Source organism: Nelumbo lutea, chromosome 3, assembly GCF_056320005.1.
Source record: "Nelumbo lutea isolate HS-2025 chromosome 3, American lotus-T2T, whole genome shotgun sequence".
Taxonomy (NCBI): Eukaryota; Viridiplantae; Streptophyta; class Magnoliopsida; order Proteales; family Nelumbonaceae; genus Nelumbo; species Nelumbo lutea.
The window spans coordinates 28,478,468-28,497,710 of NC_142686.1; the positions used below are offsets into that span (position 1 = coordinate 28,478,468).

Consider the following 19,243-nt stretch of genomic DNA (forward strand, 5'->3'; position numbering starts at 1 on the left):
TTCCACCACTTAGCATGTCATTAAATCATTGGACAAGCCAAATTATCCCTCATCAGTTATAAACATATAAGCTTTAATAATTATTTTACTATTTTAATTTAAAGCCCATGCAATTATGGCAAGCATGTGAAGAATAGTATTAGTGATCATAAGACTAAGACCAATTCTTCTTAGTAGCAAATTTCATATCATAAAAACCATGGGGCTAATTAGGGATCAAATTTAATGGGGAGTTGATGCGACAAAGTTTACGAGGTGATGCCAAATTTGAATTTGAATAAAGTAGTTATAGAGAATACAAAAGTAAACACTATTTATCAAAACATAAAATAAAATAAAAGCTTAAACACAAGTGTTAATGACTTGAGTAATTTGAACTTGAATACAGACGTTAATGAGAGCTAAGTATGTGAGACAAAAGTTGATACAAATAAAATAAGAGATTAACAGAGTAGCCGATAAGCCCATAGTATTGGCCAGTATTCGGCCTATCAAGTCTGTATTGGCCGATATAGGCTGATACTGTGAGCATATTTGGCAGATACCACGAATACAAATGGAATGGAATGGAATGGAGTTTAAACCATTCTACCTACCCATGTCATGTTCCAGTAAATTAAAAGACTGATATTTATCAATACTTTAAACCATGAAACTGGAAAAATCTAATTAATAAAAACAAAGAAAACCAGATCACACATACTCGACTCAGGCACACAGCATCTAGAGTCCATAGACTCAGGCAGACATCCCTGGGTACACTTCTACTTGATGCATGTTTCATTATAATGTCGAATTAAAAATAAAAAACAAAATTTTCCGATACTTCCAAAATTAAATATGGCTAATTCAGTACATAGAATGCAGAGCTGATCATTAGTGGCCCATTTTACAGGGTGAAGAAAAATAAGAAAGGTTGAGAAATCATTGTGTAAATCTCCAATACACCAGTCCCAATGTGAAAATTAATCGAGGAACCATAACCTGAAAGCATGTATACAAATCAGAAATGATAATGAATAAGTTGCAAACTTTTCCAAAAAAAAAAAAAATCTTGGAAGAAAATATACCTAGTAGTTCACTACCTTTATGTATGACCTCAGGACTCCATTATTAGAGATTTCAACTCCTGTCGAAAAGTTGAAATTTTTTCTGCCTCTACAGCCATGGTAAGTCCCACCAGCCTGTAATTCCTTAGCTGCAATAAAAATTATCAAGAACAAAGCAACACGTGTGAATGCCTCTGTAACTAACAGTAATTCTTTGAACAAGGAAAAATGAAATCATCCTCAGCCATGGGTATTAGAATAGTTGAGTTGACAAAATGAACAGCAACTGCATTAATAGAACAGTATGAACAGTAAAATGGAGATTAAGGTTTCATCAAGACATGGCATGTAGTCATTTTTTGAAGTCTAAAGTGACTAAATTTGTTATAATTTGCCCTTTTTTATACTTAGGATTTGGTTATAGACTAAAAAATCCACTGGATGTCAAGGTGACTAGCTGCAAATGGGAGCTTGCCTTGCTCAAATGCCAAGGAGATTTGCACAAGGTAAAATGGATCCAAGTACAGAAATTCGTTATTACTACTACCACTTGTAACCTAATCATATTTTTTATCATTGTCCAATTCAACTCACTTGGACTCAACTGATTGAAATAAGGCTTCAATGGCAACAAGTAAAGACTTAGGTGCAGGTGCAGTGTATAATTTTTATTTTTCTTTTTTCATAAGCAAGCACTATATATTGTCTTTTTCTGAGTTTAGTTTTCCCTACTTCTTGGACTGAAACCGGTGCTCCACCCCCTTCTTGGTGAATTTCCTACTTTGCCTCTTTAATGTGGTTGTGTTATTATTAATACAAAATATTAGGTGCTTTATTTAATTCTCATTATTATAATGCAATATACTTGACAAATTGAAATTAACATTTAAATATATATATATATATATATATATATATATATATATTCCATAAATATGATGATTTTCTATGTTCTTGATATGAAATTTGTAGTTTTAACGATATTCTTACTGATTGTTATTGAAGAATGTAGATGATTTGATTGTGGGTTACCATGCAAAATAAGAAGTCAACCTAGAATTTAGGGGGTTTGATTTTCAAAACTCCATGTGCGCTCCCTGGTTGTCTAGATTCACCATGGTGCCATGACAACTATGGGCATCATATGTCAGCACCCATGGCTTCTAGTTGTATTTTACTTGATTGAGCAGGAAGATTTTAGTCAACTTGTCAAAGAACCTTACAATAAAATTATTCACAACAGCAAGTGAGCAATTCATTATTTATATACATATTTATTTATTGGGACATGGGGCTACTGCCGGCTTGATGGTAAAATCTTGGACTGGCAAGCGTGAGAACATGGATTTGAGTCACATAGCAGTCACTTTGTGCAAAAAATGGCAAAGATTAAGAATAGTATCCAGTCAACCCCTGCCAAGACCCCAGATAGCCTGGAAAATGGCCTTCATTTATTTATTGGGACAGGGTAGATACAGGCTTCATTGAAGCTCAAAGCAAAAGGCAAATAAAAAACAGAAAAAATATTAGACCAATTTAGACTGATAAAGATATTATACCAAATATTTTGACAAGTAAAAAGACTATACCAATTTAGCAACATAGTGAGCTTTCAGTTTTTTTAGAAAAAAAAAAAACAGTTGTAATCGCATCACTTGTAACATAAGTTCTCAGGTTTAAAACTTCTTAATTTGACTGGACATTGGTGTCATTACAAAAGTTCAGTTACCTATCCTAAAAGATCAAAATCATGAGAATCTAAGCTGATTTGGGAAAACTGTGGCCATTCTATTGGCAGGGCATTAGTTGGTGACAGGAAAGTATCTTACGTTAAAAAGAATTAGACATTTAGCATTCCTTTTAATTACTATTTTTTTCCATAAATAAGTTCTAAGAGCCATCCAACCCAAGCCTTTAAGAATATTCACAGGCACTCCGATATTGTAGTTGAATTATGAAATTAGATTAAGTTGTAATTGGTGCTGGTAAGTAACTAAGCAGCATCTCCTACGTATTTTAGTTCATAAAACCCCATCAATTTTCTCTTTCTAATCCTAACAAATTGGAAACTTATTTTACCATTGATCAAGCCATCAATAAGCCTACCCGGTTTGTTTCTGATCTTTTTGGAAAGCTTCAACTTCAATAATATACCTTCCAGTTTATCTGGAGCTAACCTTTTAAAGATAAATGGGAAAGGTTGAAAGTTTTTACTTACCTCATGAGTTGCCAGCTGCTGAGTCCGCAAGGGAAAATTGAAGGACCATCTGCTAAGCTATAACAAAATTTGATGAATCAATAAGAAAATACTTTTAAGAGATGGCAATAATTTAAGAACTTCAAATAGCTGGTACCTTATGAAAAATTTCATCTTCAGGCTTAATATATATAATTGGCTCCTCATTGCTACTTCTTGATGCATGGTTTTGTTGGCCAATGTTCTTATGCTAATATTTTTGTACCAATAAACCAAAGAAAAAGGAAAAAATGTCAATGCCAATTCAAGAGTAATATAAAGGTAAAGAGACAAGAGAAAGATACATGATATACCTTGTATATCTTAGTGATCAGTAGATAAAATTTAAAGCGGAAGGAATTCCGGAGGTCCACTGTTGGCTTTAAGAAATGGAACAATGATAAATAAGAGCCTTTGTGGATGTCATTCTTTCAATAGGCAAAAACAGAAATATCTCCCAAGCCACATCAACCCACCCATCAGAAACTATGTTCTCTTCTAACCTCATCTTCAGTTGCCCATGAGACTTCATCAAAGAGCGCATCATAAAGTGGAGGCAAAAGTTGGGGAGGTAGATTGACCACACGCTGGGAGACCAAGAGACCAGCATTCCATGCTTCCTCTCCCAAAAGCAATTTCAGGTTACTAAATGTTCCCTCCTCACATACTTTAAGCAGGAACTCCTTCAGCTCCATGATACATCTTTGATCCTGAAAAGGTTAAAAGACACACCATCTAAAACAATACGAATGAAATTCTATACTGTGTAAGTGCAAAAGAAACAAAAATATTAAAAAATAGTTCATAGGGAAAATTGCTTGCCTTGTATCTCCCTAGATTAAGAGCTGTAATGACAGAGAAGAGTCCATCATCTTCTGAATCCTCTACTTTTACCACTGTCCCCACTGTAGTCTGTGCAAGTATCAAGTCTACAAATCCACTTAGATCCCATTGCTTGTCATCAAGGTATGTCTGTAGCAAGATCTTCACTCCATGAAAGTCATCCGGTTTGGGATCAAAGAAAGCGAAATCTGCTTGAACAAATTCCTTCCAAAAACATAAGATTAATATAAATGGACAATTTCCTTCCAAAAAAACAGATTAACAGTACAGCGAGAGAGGGGAAAACAAAGAAAAAATTCCCACATTAAGGAAAAAAGGACATGAATTAGTTGGTAAATTTGAGAACCACAAAATGCACTTACTTCATTATCTTCATCATCAGAAGATTCAGATTGTTCAATCTTCTCTTTCAAATGATGCTTGATGTACTGATTATCTAAGAACATATTAATAGGAAGACAGAATTTTTAATTGAAATTTAACATAAAAAAAAAACAAGGATGCAAAACAGTAGATAACATTAAGTAGAATCATTCCACATTATAAAACATGAAAAAAGGGCAGCCCAGTGCATGAGGCTCCCCACCAATATGGTGTCTGGGGAGGGACAGATGTATGCAGCCAAACCCCTGCACATACAGAGAGGCTGCTTCCAAGATTATAAAACATGAAAACATACAAAAAAAAGAGGCATCCTAGAAGAAAGAATATGTGTTGCTTAGTTGATACCTGAGGGTGTAAAGGAAAGTTTTCGATGGGACTTGGATTCCTGGATAAGGCGCTTGAGCTTGCAGGTGGATGCAAGTTGAGCAACACAACGAGCAAAGGGAGAGAAAGTCAAAGGCCTGGTTTTTAAAAAGTTACTATGCCTCCCTGGCTGTCTTGGCATGGCTCCTTTTCTGGTGCCTAATAAAACGATCTACAGAACATTTAAGACCATTAGAACTATGACGTTTGAGCTCCTCATATTCTGAAAAAGCATTTCCCTGCGTTTAGATCATGGATTTATGAAGTAGTGACCTTAAGCATCATGGACCCAGAAACCACAAAGAACAGCTTTGGAATTCTCAATCTATGATGTGATGAACAAACAAAGATCGGAAATAGTACCATCAGTATGTATCTGGGTGTGCAGACATGCATTTGTGTGTATGAAGATGGTTTCTTGCTGCTACTGCTGCCAAAGGCCTAAATATATAGTTAGAGTGTAGGGGAAAATGGCAAGATTATTCTACAATTTCCTGGCTAATGTAGTGGTTCACATGACTGATTCTAAATGCATTGTGGTTATTAAATCCTTCCCAGTGTGGATGCATTCATGCGGCTCTTTCTTGGCAAATAGCACACCATTGACCATCTTAATCCATGGAATAAATCTAGAATACTTGCATTGTGTCTAAGGAGCCATTTGATAACAGCTGAAGTGGGTCAATTGCATGACTTAATGGATGGAGATGAAGTTGGATTGATTACTAAAACACTATACCCTCTGACACTTATTACTTGACAACTTATCCACTAAAGCCAAACCAATAAGCCATTCGGTTTAACCATTTAAGCTGTTACCAAACAGCCCCGTAAGTGAGAAGAACTGATGAATAATCTTTTCCTCTTTAAATCCCAAGATTTTAGATATATGGAAGTTCATGCTCCATTTTCAGATTGACTGCATGTTCCCTTGGTTATTATTGTAGCTCTTCTCTCTTGGCCTTCATTCCCTTTGAGTGGAAAGAGTTCTATCATTTGGGGTTGGAGCATGATTCATTTTGCAATAATATGGTCAGTTTGGAAAGTAAGAAATTTAAGATGTTGAAGGGCAGGTAAAGGTCTTCTGACTCTTCTAACCATCAGTGCACGAATTTTAGTGGCCTCTTGAAGGATTGCGTGTTTTCCATGAAGAACCATACAGGCCTTTGCAGAAGAACTTAGTAGCTAATTGGAAATTCTATTATGAATGGAAACAGTGGCACTACGTAACCAAACCGTGGAAAGAAAGTGAGAATGGGAGTGAAAGTGCAAGTATGCCAAAACCGAAAATACATAAAACTTATGACTACCTACATGCATGCATATATAAACACTAATAGGCATCCTCCTAATTTATGATCATATAAAATTAAAAACAAAATAAAAAATGTAATATCAAATGTTGAAAACTCTAGATACATAATTTTTGCATTTTCAGAGTATTAATGCTTTGAACCATGCTGGAAATATAAGCCCATGCCCAGCCTACATATATTATATATATTTGTCTATATGCAGTTGTGATATTTAGATATATATATCTTCATGCATGAAAATATAAACAATAAATATGAACTATGGATTTAAAATACACTTAATATATATATATATATATATATATCAATTTTAATTAATTATGAAATAACAACAAGAATAGAAAGATCAGTAGGATCTTTCCTTTGAGAGAGAAAGAAATATCTAATTATAAGATTCGTAAATAGTACATTTTTTAACAATAACCATAGGTACATTTACCATTTATTTCTTGGTCCTTACTTAGAGAACAAATGCTGGGCCTGGGCAGAAATAAAGAGAAAGTGCATTTATAGTGGCGGGATCCCTTGTAACAATGCAAGTTTTCAAATTAGTCTAGAATCCATGCTTTACAATTTCCCAATGCAAATTGTCATGATGATTTTCTAGGAAAACAGGAATCCATGCGGTCTGAGTGGCATATCTTTCTTTTTATACATTTAATTATACGTGCACAAATGAAATACTTTCATCAACAAATTTCATATGATTATACTAACAAGTTACATGGTGTGATACAATCAGATAATAAAATTTCTTACCCTGAAGTTTTTTGTTTGGTATAATTTGAAAGTGCAATTGCAAATTGTTCTGAGCTAGCAAGGAAACCAAACCTAATATGCTGAAGAATGTTTAAAATAAAGGTTTTTTATCAGTAATGGCAGAATTTATTAAGAATAAGAAACTACAATTACAAGAGAGGGGGAGGTAAACTTTCTTAACTCCCTCATTTTAGCAAAACAAAAGATGCAAAATTAGAAATGAGCCCAAAAGAAAGATCCCCTATTCACCCCTTGCTTGGTTAACCCATCGGCAAGTGAGTTAGCAGTTCTCTTTACCCAACTGCATTTCACTTCAATGTCCCTAGTCAGCCGCTTAACTTTTTTCTTTTCATTGCTGTAGTTCCAGATACCAGAGTTATCTTCCTTTAGCCATCTCACCACCACCTCTGAGTCACGTTCAAAAACCACTTTTCTTAGGTTCAACTCCCTTGTTCTTTGGGCACCTTCCAGAGCCACAAGGATCCCATCCCTAAGAGAGTCTCCTTCTCCAATAGGGCCTGAGAACATGGTTATAATAAGCCCTTCTTCATTCCTGAACATTCCCCCTATACCAGAGAGCCCTGGGTTCCTTAAACTACTGCCATCAAAATTCGGCTTCACGAATCCAGGGGGGAGGGAGGTCCAAGAGGGAGAAGAAACCGTAATTCTCTGAGTAGAATTAGCTATCTCTAACCAATTTCTCAGCAAGTCATCCAAGAAGAAAACTTTGAATGGGTTAAGAGATTTCAGCCAGTGAGCCACCCTTATATCCAGTGTATCAACTCCATTACATCCTCAATGGCTCTTTCCTTTTCTGAGATGTTTTAAAATAAAGGTTCTCAAATTGAATTCTGATCATCTCTTTTTTGGTGGAAATTGTTTGTGGCCAAATAAGTGCCTAGATTATAGAAAGAGAAAAGGAGAAATGGGGATGATTTGAAAACTTGACTTGGAAAAGGCTTATGACTTGGTAGATAAATTGGTGCTTTTTACTGGAAGTTTTGAAAAACAAAGGTTTTGGAGAAAGGTGGTGTAGATGGGTAAAAGGTTGTGTCTTCGTGTTCGTGCCACTACTCTATTTTGGTGAACAGGGTAGCCAGGGACTTTTTCCCTGCAAAGAGAGGTCTAAGATAAGGGGACCCACTCTTTCCCTTCCATTTTACCTTAATAGTGGATGTGTTGAGTGTTATGATCTCCTGAGCTGACTCCAGAAATCTTGTTAGTGGGTGGAGAGTAGGGAGGCAAGAAGTAGTTGTCACACATTTACAATTTGCAAATGATTTAATTCTTTTTTGTAAGGGAGAGCTTAGGGAGCTGGTCAATCTGAAAATATTGGTAGAAGGTTTTGAAAAGGTCTCTAACTTGAGAGTGAATTGGAATTAAAGTTGTGAGGCTGGGATTAATAGGTTAGATGAGGATGTGTTTTCCTTGGCTAGGATTTTAGGTTGTGAGTTGAGTGAGTGACCTTTAAAGTACTTAGGTTTACCTCTGGGAGGAAAACCAAAGTCAAAAAGTTTCTGGTACCCAGCCTTGGAAAGATTCACAAAGAGACTAGCAGAATTGAAGAGGAATTACATCTCTTTAGGAGGTAGAATCACTTTTATTAAGTCAACACTAGCAAGCTTGCCAGTGTACTTCTTGTCTACCTTCAAGGTGCCTGCTAAGGTTGCAAATTAGTTGGAAAAAGTAATGAGAGATTTCCTCTGGGAACCTAGGGAGTCAAAAAAGGATCACCTAGTGAAGTGGGAAGTGGTCTCTAGGACAAAGACAAAGGGGTATTAGGGTTTGGAAATGTTCGATTAAGAAACATAACACTTTTAGGTAAGTTGTGGGGGTTTCCCAAGAAGCAAGAAGATTTGTGGCATAGAGTGATTAAAAACAAATACACGAATTTGCAACTAATGGATGGGATGCTGGTCTCGACCTAAGGGCTTCTCATTCCTCTCCGTGGAAAGACATTGTTGGTATCCTGCCCACTTTTTCTCCTTTCATTAGGTGTGATGCTTGTTTAGATAATAAGATCCTTTTTTTGGAGGACACTTGGATTGGGGACCAGCCTCTTAAGGATAGGTACCCGGCCCTCTACTCATTGTCCTTGGACAAATTTAAAGTCATCTCTACCTTGCATGTTTCTGGAGAGTCGTGAGATCTAGGGTTCAGGAGAGGGTTTAGGGAGTCAGAAATAGGGTTGGCAAATGATCATCTCTCTCTTCTAAACTCAGTGTTTTTGGACCAATCTTATCCTAATAATAGATTTTGGTCCAAAGAGTGCAGTTGTTTTTTCTGTTCTTTCTCCAGTGCTTCAGTGCACTCTTCCAATTTAGTTTACTCTTTTCCTGTAAAAGAAGTGTGGTGTGCTCCTGTACCTCCAAAGGTGAGGGCTTTTTGTTGGGAAGTGGTTCTCCAAAAAATCAACACTTTGGATTTACTTCAGAGGAAAAGACCAAATTGGTGTTTGTCCCCTCATGTTTGTAGCCTTTGCTTGAAGAGTGGTGAGACAGTAAATCATTTACTAATCTTTTTGTGAAGGTGGGTTCCTCCTACCAGTGTGGTGGATCTTTTTGAATCTAGATTTTTCCGTCAACCAAAGAAAAGAGGAAGGGTGATGTGGAGAACAACAAGGGCAGCAATTATTTGGGCAGTGTGGGGACAAAGAAATAACAGAATCTTTCAAGGGCAAGAAAAAACAGCACATGAAGTCATAGAAGGGATCACCATCAAGGTTATACATTGGCTGAAATCACTGGACCTGTTCAGAGACTTATCTCTAGATGCCTTAATTAGAGGGTGGAGCACAGTAGCAAGTTCTTCCTGCCCCTCTTTAGCTATTCAAGAGGACTCCCCCCCCCCACCTTCAACTATGGGAGTAAAGCAGAACTTTGATGGCAGCTCTGTAGGTAATCCAGGTCCCTCTGGAATTGGGAGTGTCTTTAGAGATGGGGGAAGAAAAGTCCTGGCCCAATAGGCTTGGGGGATCTCTTAGAGTAGAAGTCCTACAGGGGCTCAACTTGTAAGGGAAATTATGCAACTAAAAAGGGAGCTTTAAGTCTGTTTTAAATGGACTAGGAGATCAGCCAATGCAATGGCTGACACTTTAGCAAAGCAAGGAGTTAGTAGGGAGAACCTTTTGGGGTGTGTTTGTAATCTTATTGAGGGGTCACCTTGCTTTTGAAGGTGACAGTTGTACTAAGTCTTCTTAAAGAATTAATAAAAGTTATCGTTTCCCATAAAAAAATATGTTTGTGGCCAATTGCAGGGCATATTTTTTTGTTCTGGGAGGTAAAGAAGTACTTTTAAGCCACATCCTCTAATTCCATAAAAAATTAATATAAAGGTTTTTTTAACCATCAAACTGAGTGGAGTGTGCTTCTTAAGTTCTTAGCTAGAATTGGGGATGGGACAAGGGTTCAAGCTGCATGCCATAAATGAAAGTTATCGTTGTACTAAGTCTTAAAGCAAGGAGGTAAAGACAGTTGTACCAAGTCTTCTTAAAGAATTAATAAAAAAAATATGTTTGTGGCCAATTGCAGGGCATGTTTTTTCTTGTTTGGGAGGTAAAGTACTTTTAAGCCACATCCTCCAATTCCATAAAAAATTAATATAAAGGTTTTTAACCATCAAACTGATTGGAGTGTGCTTCTTAAGTTCTTAGCTAGAATTGGGGATGGGTCAGGGGTACAAGCTCCATGCCTTAAATGAAATTAATATTCTAGAGTATACAAAACTGAGGACATTGTGGTTCTCTATCACTTTGGGTGAGAACCTTGTTGTTGATGTAAAATACCAATTGAAAAGTTTCAAAAGTTTATGATAGAATCGTAGAAAACAACCAACCCACATTCAGAGACTGTTTCTATCAATCCATGAAACACAAAGACAAAGAAGAGGAACAAAAACGAGTATAAGAAGAAACAATGGTCTGAAAATCAATATATAAGCAAATGTTGATGAAAAACTAATTCCCTCCACTAATTTATACATTTTTGGAACATCTCCACCGCCAATACATGAGTCTCCTCTACCTATAACACTTCCTTTTGTCCCCAATTCTCCCATCCACCAATTTATGCATCTCTAATAAGTCTAGTAAGTATTCTACTAATGTATAGACCACCTATACCTAGTTGTAGACCTCCAACATTTTCACCGCCATGGATTTCACCCCCACTTATTAACCTTGAATGTCTCCACCACCATCCGGCATTGCCCCCCCCTCCCCACCCCCAGATGCAATTAAGCATAAAATCTGAGATTAGGATGCCAAATGCATTCTTTGAAGGAATGTCATCTCTGAATGTTTGAATCTTGTTAGGAACCTGCCTAACTCAGGGCTCTTTGAGGGGCCAACCTCCTGAATTCTTGGGAAGGAGAGAGAGAGAGAGGGGGGGAGAGAGAGAGAGAGAGAGAGTTTAATGCTGAAAGAGTCCTCCTCTATTCCTTTTTGGCTCTACTACTTATAGTGTTACAATCTTGACTATTACAGCTGTTACAAGTGGATGGCAGTTGTGACAAGTGGCTGCTGATGTGGCCTCTTCTTGTAACTGACTAACTGCCTTCTGTTGGTCTGTTCCAACAGTCTTGACAGTCCAATTGGGTGGCAGTTGTTACAAGTGGATGGCGGTTATTACAAGTGGCTGGTTAGTGGCCTCCTCTTGTAAAACTGACTAACTGCCTTCTGTTGGTCTGTTTCAACAGTCTTGACAATCCCCCCTTCCTTTAGAGTGACCTTGCCCTCAAGGTCTAATGTAGGAAAATTTGATTGCAGATCTAAGTAGGAAAGTTTGAGTCCATGTGCATCAATATGGGCTGATCTGGGTCTCCTCTTTGCTTTGTTAGTGTTGCAAGACTGATGGGCCTTGGGCCCTTGCATGTCTGCCCTTGTAGATGGACTGTAGAGTTTCCTGATGTGAAGTCCATGGTGAGACGGGCCCAGTCACAGACCACGGGTCCAAGCTGCCTTAACCATTGAATGCCTAGCACCACGTCTGCTCCACTGAGATGGAGAGGATATAGGTCCACCGCAAACTGATGACCCTGAATCTTTAGTGGTAGGCCCACGCAAATGCTATTGCAAGAGAGGCTGTTACCGCTAACCACATGAACTGTAAAGGTCGTTGTCGGTAGCACCGGAAGTCCCATTTTATCCACCAAGACTTGAGTTATGAAGTTAAGGGAGTTGCCACTATCTATGAGGATTGACACTTGGCATCCTAGAATCAGCCCTGCAACTCTCATTGTTTGAGGGGACGCAAGTCCCGTAAGGGCTTGTAAGGATATTTCAGGCATGCCATTGGATTGTATTTCCCATCCTGGGTTAGATTCTCCGCACGGGGATGTCGTCTTCCTCTTCGGCATCTATTTGAAGGAGAAACACTTGTTGTTTCTTGCAGCGATGGCCCGGCCCAAATTTCTCTTCGCAGTTGTAACAAAGACCTTTGTCTCTGCGGGCCTGCATCTCTGCCCAAGTCAGTCGTTTGAAAGGAACCAGTGGGCCTGGGCCCAGTACTCCTTCCTCCTTGTCTGGTGTTGTTGTCTTTTCTTGCTCCCTTCTTGCTTTTGAACCCCATGGTCGCTGCACCTTTCTTGCTTGACTGAACTTGTCCTCATACAATCTTGCTAGTGTTGTCGCATTGATGACCGAAGTGGACTGCATCGCCTTCACTTCCAGTCGCAATTCTTCCTTTAGGCCGCCGACGAAGCTTCCCACTAGCGCCTTCTCAGTCCATCCTTGGACTCTCACGGCCAGCCTTTCAAACTCCATCTGGTATTCTTTTACTGACCCCACCTACCGCAATTTTGCCAAGTTTTCATCAAGATCTTTGAACCCAGATGATCCAAAACGGATAGTCATGGCGTCCATGAAGTCTGCCTAGGTTTGACGAGGGTGCCCCCTTTGGTACCATTGAAACCAGAGGATAGCTTCCCTTCCGGATGTGTAGAAGACAGAGCTACCCTATCCTGTACCGGTGTTTCATGGTAATCGAAAGACCTTTCTGCTCTGAGAATCCAGGGGGTTGGGTCGCCGCCTGAGAATATGGGGTTAGTCGATTTTGGCTATTCGTGTTGTCGCCCCTATTCTATGACTGTTTTCATTGATGCGCTCTTCGGGGCTTCCTCTGTCAATGTTTGTTGCCCCGTGCTCCAGTCGATGGAGGAGAGCAGTGAAGCTTTCCTTCATTTCTTTGAGATTTGAAGACATTCGATGGATCTCGACCTCCATCTGATCCACTCGGGTGTCTATTGATGTGTTTCTTGTGTTGGTCATGCTGGCTCTGATAACAAATTGTTAGGAACCTGCCTAACTCAAGGCTCTTCGAGGGGCCAACCTCCTGAATTCTTGGGAAGGAGAGAGAGAGAGAGAGGGAGTTTAATGCTGAAAGAGTCCTCCTCTATTCCTTTTTGACTCTACTACTTATAGTGTTACAATCTTGACTGTTACAGCTGTTACAAGTGGAAGGCAGTTGTGACAAGTGGCTGCCTATGTGGCCTCTTCTTGTAACTGACTAACTGCCTTCTGTTGGTCTGTTCCAACAGACTTGACAGTCCAATTGGGTGGTAGTTGTTACAAGTGGATGGCGGTTATTACAAGTGGCTGGTTAGTAGCCTCCTCTTGTAAAACTAACTAACTGCCTTCTGTTGGTCTGTTCCAACAGTCTTGACAGATCTATCTAGCAATGGCATTCCTATGTTACCCCTATCAGTATATTCCTCGACCAACCTTCAAACACTATGTACAACTATATCTATGTTGTCATTTGGAAAAAGAAATATCAACATGTGGACAGCTCAAGAAATCAATACTTAAAATTCTCCATTACTATTTCATCTGAAGTGACACTTCTTGTCTGCAAGAAACGAAAATGATTGGAGAAACAACTAATACTAGCAATAGCAGCCCCATTTGGTCCCGTTCCTGTGTATTTCTATTCCTAAGGAATTTCCTGTACAAGAACAATTATCTGGCTTCTTATTCTTGAGAAACAAGTGACATGATGGGCAAATTGTTCCTGAGGAACAGTGTTTACTATATGATTGAATCTCCCTATCTATACTATATTGATCTCAACTCAAGCAACAGGTAGGAGATACTTCATTTTTTTATAAATCAATAAGGGAAATAGGTGCGCTTGCATATCAGTAACATTAATCGATGGTGGTTTCAGGCATGAAAAATAACAAAGTCCACCAGAGTAAAAAAACCTTACCTTTGAAAAGGGGCTTGGATAGTCGAGCTCACAGGGTCAAATGGAAGAGAAGATCGACCTAACCTGAATAAATAAATAAATAAATAAAACAAAACGATAGAGAAAATGGGGACCAAACATGGAGGAATCCAGACTCTGTTACGGATAAAGTCATTGGGTTTCAGGCATGAAAAATTGATACCAGGAGAAAAAAGGGAAGAAAACGGAAAAAAAAAAAAAAGTGATATCACCTGAGTCCAGATCGTTACAGGTGAAGGAAAGAAGAAAGAACAATGAACGCTGGTTCACGCAAGCTTGAATCGACAGCTCCCTCGTCCAGTCGGTGTGGCGACAAGCAGAGACGAAGAAAGTAGCTTCCCTGGGCTAAAACGCTTGCGTAACCTAACTAGTATACAAGTTTGAATTCAAGATGCCTAATGCTTACCTTAAGAAATCAAATCTCTTTCAAACTAGACAAGATTCCATATAACAGGTACTCAAGAGTTCATCCTAGTGGAAACTTAGAGGAGAGAAGGATCGTCGGGCGGTGGCGACGGGTTGCATCTAAATTCTGAACAAACTTACCGTCTTTCTCTCAAACAAGACGAAGCGGGGAGGTGGAAGTGGAAGTGGAGGTAGGGCTGCAAACGGATCGGAATGAATCCGATACAGGCATATCCGAATTTGATTTGTTCGTATAGGGGTGGCAACTGGTAGGGCTGTCAATTGGACAGGATTTGGTCCAATCCGGTCCAGTCCAACATTGGTCCATTTACAATTGGACTGGACCAAATCCGGTCCAAACCCCATACAAAACAGATCCAGTCCAGTCCAATTGAAATGCAAATGGACCAGAGTGGACCCAATCCAGTCCAAATTAAATGTTTTCCTCAAAAAATGTTTTCCCTACTTAAAAGTCAACATAAAAGGATATGATTTCATTTCACACAAGCAGTTTACTGCATCATCTGATCTGAAAGCATCGACAAAGAGGAAGTGTCTGAATTGGACCGGGCCACTTACATGTGAAAGCAGTTGGTCAAATTTTATAGTTATGTTTTCTGGGTCGGTTCAGTTGTGGGTCACTACCATTAACATCACTTGTGACTTTAGTCCTCTGCAACACTTACAACAGAAAGGACAACTCTTTCTCATTTTCAGTCGGCCATGTTTTTTGACTTTAGGACTTCATATTGGCCAACTCGTTCTCATTGTAGGACCAGATAAGTGGTGCAGCAGGGATGCATGAAGGTTGGTTCTTGGAACATTCTCAGTAAACCTGGTCCGGTAAGTTGAATAGCCCAGTTTCTGGACCATATGTTACTTACCCAGATGAATCAGGAATCGTGCATCCATTTGTTTGACTATCTCTGCCGGGTGTGTTAATAGGTAAACATGGTTTGAATGTCTGGTCAGACCTGCTTAGCCCAGAATAGCCCAGAATACTCAGACAAGTATGTAAGCTAGAAATAGGATGATTGGAATCAGGGATGTTCATCAAAAACCAAAAAACCAGAAACCAAAAAAACAAAATAGGATGGTTGGAAGAAGACAGTAGGAGCTGGAGCTGACTCTATTCCATCCACAGATGGTTTGATAACTGTAATGAAGAGTATATTGTAAAAAATGGTGAAGATGAGAAGAACAAAAGCTGAATATGCAAGATAAGAACCAGAGCAAAATCTACTAGAGCATTGGATTTCTGATCTCTAATGAAAACTTCATTAAAATATAAAATAAAGAGAGATTACAAGGCTTGGTGTTACCCCATACTGAGAAAAAGATAACACAAGGTTTAACAAATTCTACCCAACAAATCCAATTGGAAAAACACAAAACAAGCTAACAACAGAACTTAACTACATGAAAATGCAAACCAAGAAATCCCATTTCAGCTACTAGAAACATCAACTATCTCTTTTTAACAAGAAATGTCCTCAATGATTTGAACACCTCTGTTTTACCTGAACTGATTCCACTTCCTTATTAACCTCTCTCAATCAAAATGCCCCCAAATCTCTTATGAAGAACCAAACCCTGTATGAGAAAATTGGACCAAATTACCTGGTGTTTGCTTCAGCAGCTGTTCTCTTTCCCAGGATTCCCCCCCCCCGGCCCCATAGAATTGGAAGCTAGGATTAGGCTTATCTCCTAAGTCACAATTTTATTTATTATTTTCAGTAATCCTTAACTCACAATTGGTTAGAAGAATGTTAAAAATCATATCCCATCCTTTTTCCACTTGCAAATGTTATTTGAACAACAGATTACAATATTTTAGAGTGAAACTTTGCTACTTGTAGCAACATCCGATCGAGCAAGTCCTCTTCACCTGAAAAAATATCCCGGACCGGGCCAAATGTATATTGCTTGTACAACAACTCAAACCCAAAATTACTTCTAATAAATAAAACTAGTGACTGTAATGTCACGCCCAGAGACTATACTTTAATTGTGTATTCAATTCACAAGCTTTCTATTAGTCAAATTACCTGAACTGAAACAAAATCTCATATGAGAAAATTGAAAATATCACCAGGATTCTCAAACTCAGAACAGAGAGAGCATGTCACAGGAAAAAAAAAAGATTAAGAGAACTTCAAGAAGAACAAAAGCTTGAGGGGAAATATGTGCTTGAAGAACTTTAAGAAACTTGATGCTTAGATATGGTTAGCATTGTCGTAGGTAGAAAGGGATTAGGACAAGCTTGTTGCATGGCTACTTAAATTAGCACAGTTGATAAAACTTAGAGCAGTAGATAGGAAAATGTCATAACTATCTATATTCTATAGTCAACAAGATAGTAATTTCCTTTATCAAAATGATAACTAAATTTCGATATTATTCTTTTTGTATAAATTGAGCATATAGGGAGCGTCAAACCATCTCCAGCATTAGATGGATTTAAATGAAACACAGAACACAGCACATATGGAAGGGTGTGACTATTTTCAAAAGAAAAGTGACACCATCTTGCACTTCAAAGTTCTAACCTTAGGCTCTAGTGAAAGAAGTTTCTATTACAATACAGAAGACAATTTGCAGTTGTATATTTAAGTTTCAAAATTCCATAAGAAACTAAAAGTTGCTACTGGCATGTTTTTGTCAAGGTTGAACAGATTTTCCAATTACATGCCAGTAGATGCAAATGCGTGGATAAATTTTTTTTAATTGTTACATACGTGGATAATATTACAAAACAATACAAAATAGAAAAAAAAAAGGGCTACTCCAATCCAATCCATTGACTTATTGGACTGTTCAATATGTTCAACCTAGACCGGATTGGACTGGTTTAATCCAATCCACTGTCCTATTGGACTTTCCAACTTGTTCAATTTGGTTTTAATTCAGATTGTGTCCAACCCAAACCTGGTCCATTGACAGCCTCACAGCCCCACTCTTATCTTCTATCAATAGACTAGATATTGGTTCAAAACTTCAACCCAACCTAGACCACTATAAACCATTACAAATGGACTAGGTCCAATCCAATCCAATCCAAATTTTATGAGCAAATATTTAATAAAAAAATATAAGAAAAATTTAAAAACCAATAGCATTGTTGTGAAAAAATCTTAGTTTTATATTTTATATTTTATAAAAAAATTATAATCTCAGTTTATAAAATATTTTAAATTTATAAAAATTTAAAAAACAATCCAATCCAAACTTCATATTTTATAAAAAATATAATCTCAGTTTCAAAATTCTTAGTTTACCATTGTTGTGAAAACCAATAGCAATAACAACCCCTTGCCCATTGTTGGGATCAACTTACTAATTTGATAAATAGAATTTAAAATATAGTTTTACTTTGAAAAACAAAATGATAGTATGATTTCAAACTTAAACATATTCAAATCATAATGGTTAATCACTCAATTACACAAATAAAAAGGAGAAAAAATAAATTATTTCAAATGTAGAAGACAAAATCCAAGCTATATTTCTAAAACATAAAATAACAAGTGATCTATTCAACACAAACTAACACATAACATTTCCTTTGGAAACATCCTGAAATCCAAGCAAAGAAAGAGAGAATGGTGATTTCTGTGCTAGGTTCTAATGACAGAGGATAGATGAAATACCTGAATGAACAAATAGCAGAGGTCAGAGGAGAGACTGTCGCCGCCGAAGAGGGAGTGCTGTGACTGCTGTCGCTCCTGAAGAAAGTGAGAGGGCGCTGAGAGAAGAGAGAGTGTTGTACTGCTCGCTAGAGAAAGTGAGAGGCGCTAAGAGAAGGAGTGCTGCCGTTGGAGAAAGTGAGAGGGAAATACCGCCGGCGAGACTTTGAGATGGAGCGCCGAACCCTAGACTTTGAGAAAGTGAAAAACGAAAATGAACGGACCAGTGGGCTGTTCGAACTTTTAGGGTCGGTCTATTTTCGATCCATTTTATGAATGGACGATTTGTGTTCGGACCGGCCCGAGTTCAAGGACCGTCGACATCGATGGAATCCAACCCAAAATCGATCCATTGACATCCTAACAATTAGTAATTGGCAAATGGGTGAATAAGGTTGAGGTTGAATACCAATTCACTAATATCGATCCATCATAACCCATCATCAATCTTTCTTAATGGGTCACAACCCATCTTGACCCATCTATAATACCTTTACCCATCCTCACTCATATTACCTAACCTATCATCATCTATAAATGCATAAATGGGTTGGGTCAATTCATATATTTGAAAATAATATTTTTTAATTTTGAGTAAAATACAAAAATCTCTCCTAAAGTTTATGACAATTATAAAACCCTTTCCTATGATTTTATTATAATAAATAACTTCCATGAACGTTTGAGAAATTCAACAAAAACTTCCCTTTCGTCTTAACCCAAACAAAAAACATTAGTTGATGCATCAACTTTTTTTAAATATTGATTTTACCCTTCTACCACTGACATTGACGGACAACAATAAGTTCCATTCCATAACCTACCACCATTACTAAAACAAAGCCTGTAAAGTCAACTTCAATGTCCATTAACCATTATTAGGTAAGGGTACAAGTCGGATTGGCCCGATTTAATAGTTTACACTGTTTTGGGCTTGAGTTTCGGACTGGGCCTATTGAAATTTTAATAAAATTCCTAC

The 19,243-nt window shown here is 37.9% G+C and overlaps 1 protein-coding gene across 12 annotated transcripts; it reads right to left on the reverse strand.

Moving 5' to 3' along the window:
* Positions 1-641: 641 nt before the first annotated feature.
* Positions 642-19,243, reverse strand: LOC148863881 (CDK inhibitor P21 binding protein). Of its 12 annotated transcripts, none has more exons than XM_088976031.1 (12): positions 18,229-18,674; positions 14,386-14,518; positions 14,156-14,213; positions 4,858-5,047; positions 4,491-4,564; positions 4,108-4,332; positions 3,789-3,995; positions 3,600-3,665; positions 3,404-3,496; positions 3,268-3,324; positions 1,071-1,198; positions 642-984 (listed from the first exon to the last, which is right to left on the reverse strand). In XM_088976031.1, the coding sequence occupies exons 4-11, from the start codon at positions 5,015-5,017 to the stop codon at positions 1,100-1,102; spliced, it is 981 nt and encodes a 326-aa protein (XP_088832157.1). In that variant the 5' UTR covers positions 5,018-5,047; positions 14,156-14,213; positions 14,386-14,518; positions 18,229-18,674; the 3' UTR covers positions 642-984; positions 1,071-1,099. The 12 variants fall into 12 exon arrangements, with proteins under 12 accessions (XP_088832157.1, XP_088832154.1, XP_088832158.1 ...); XM_088976028.1 differs by having other exon boundaries at positions 1,086-1,198; positions 18,229-18,673; XM_088976032.1 differs by lacking the exon at positions 14,386-14,518.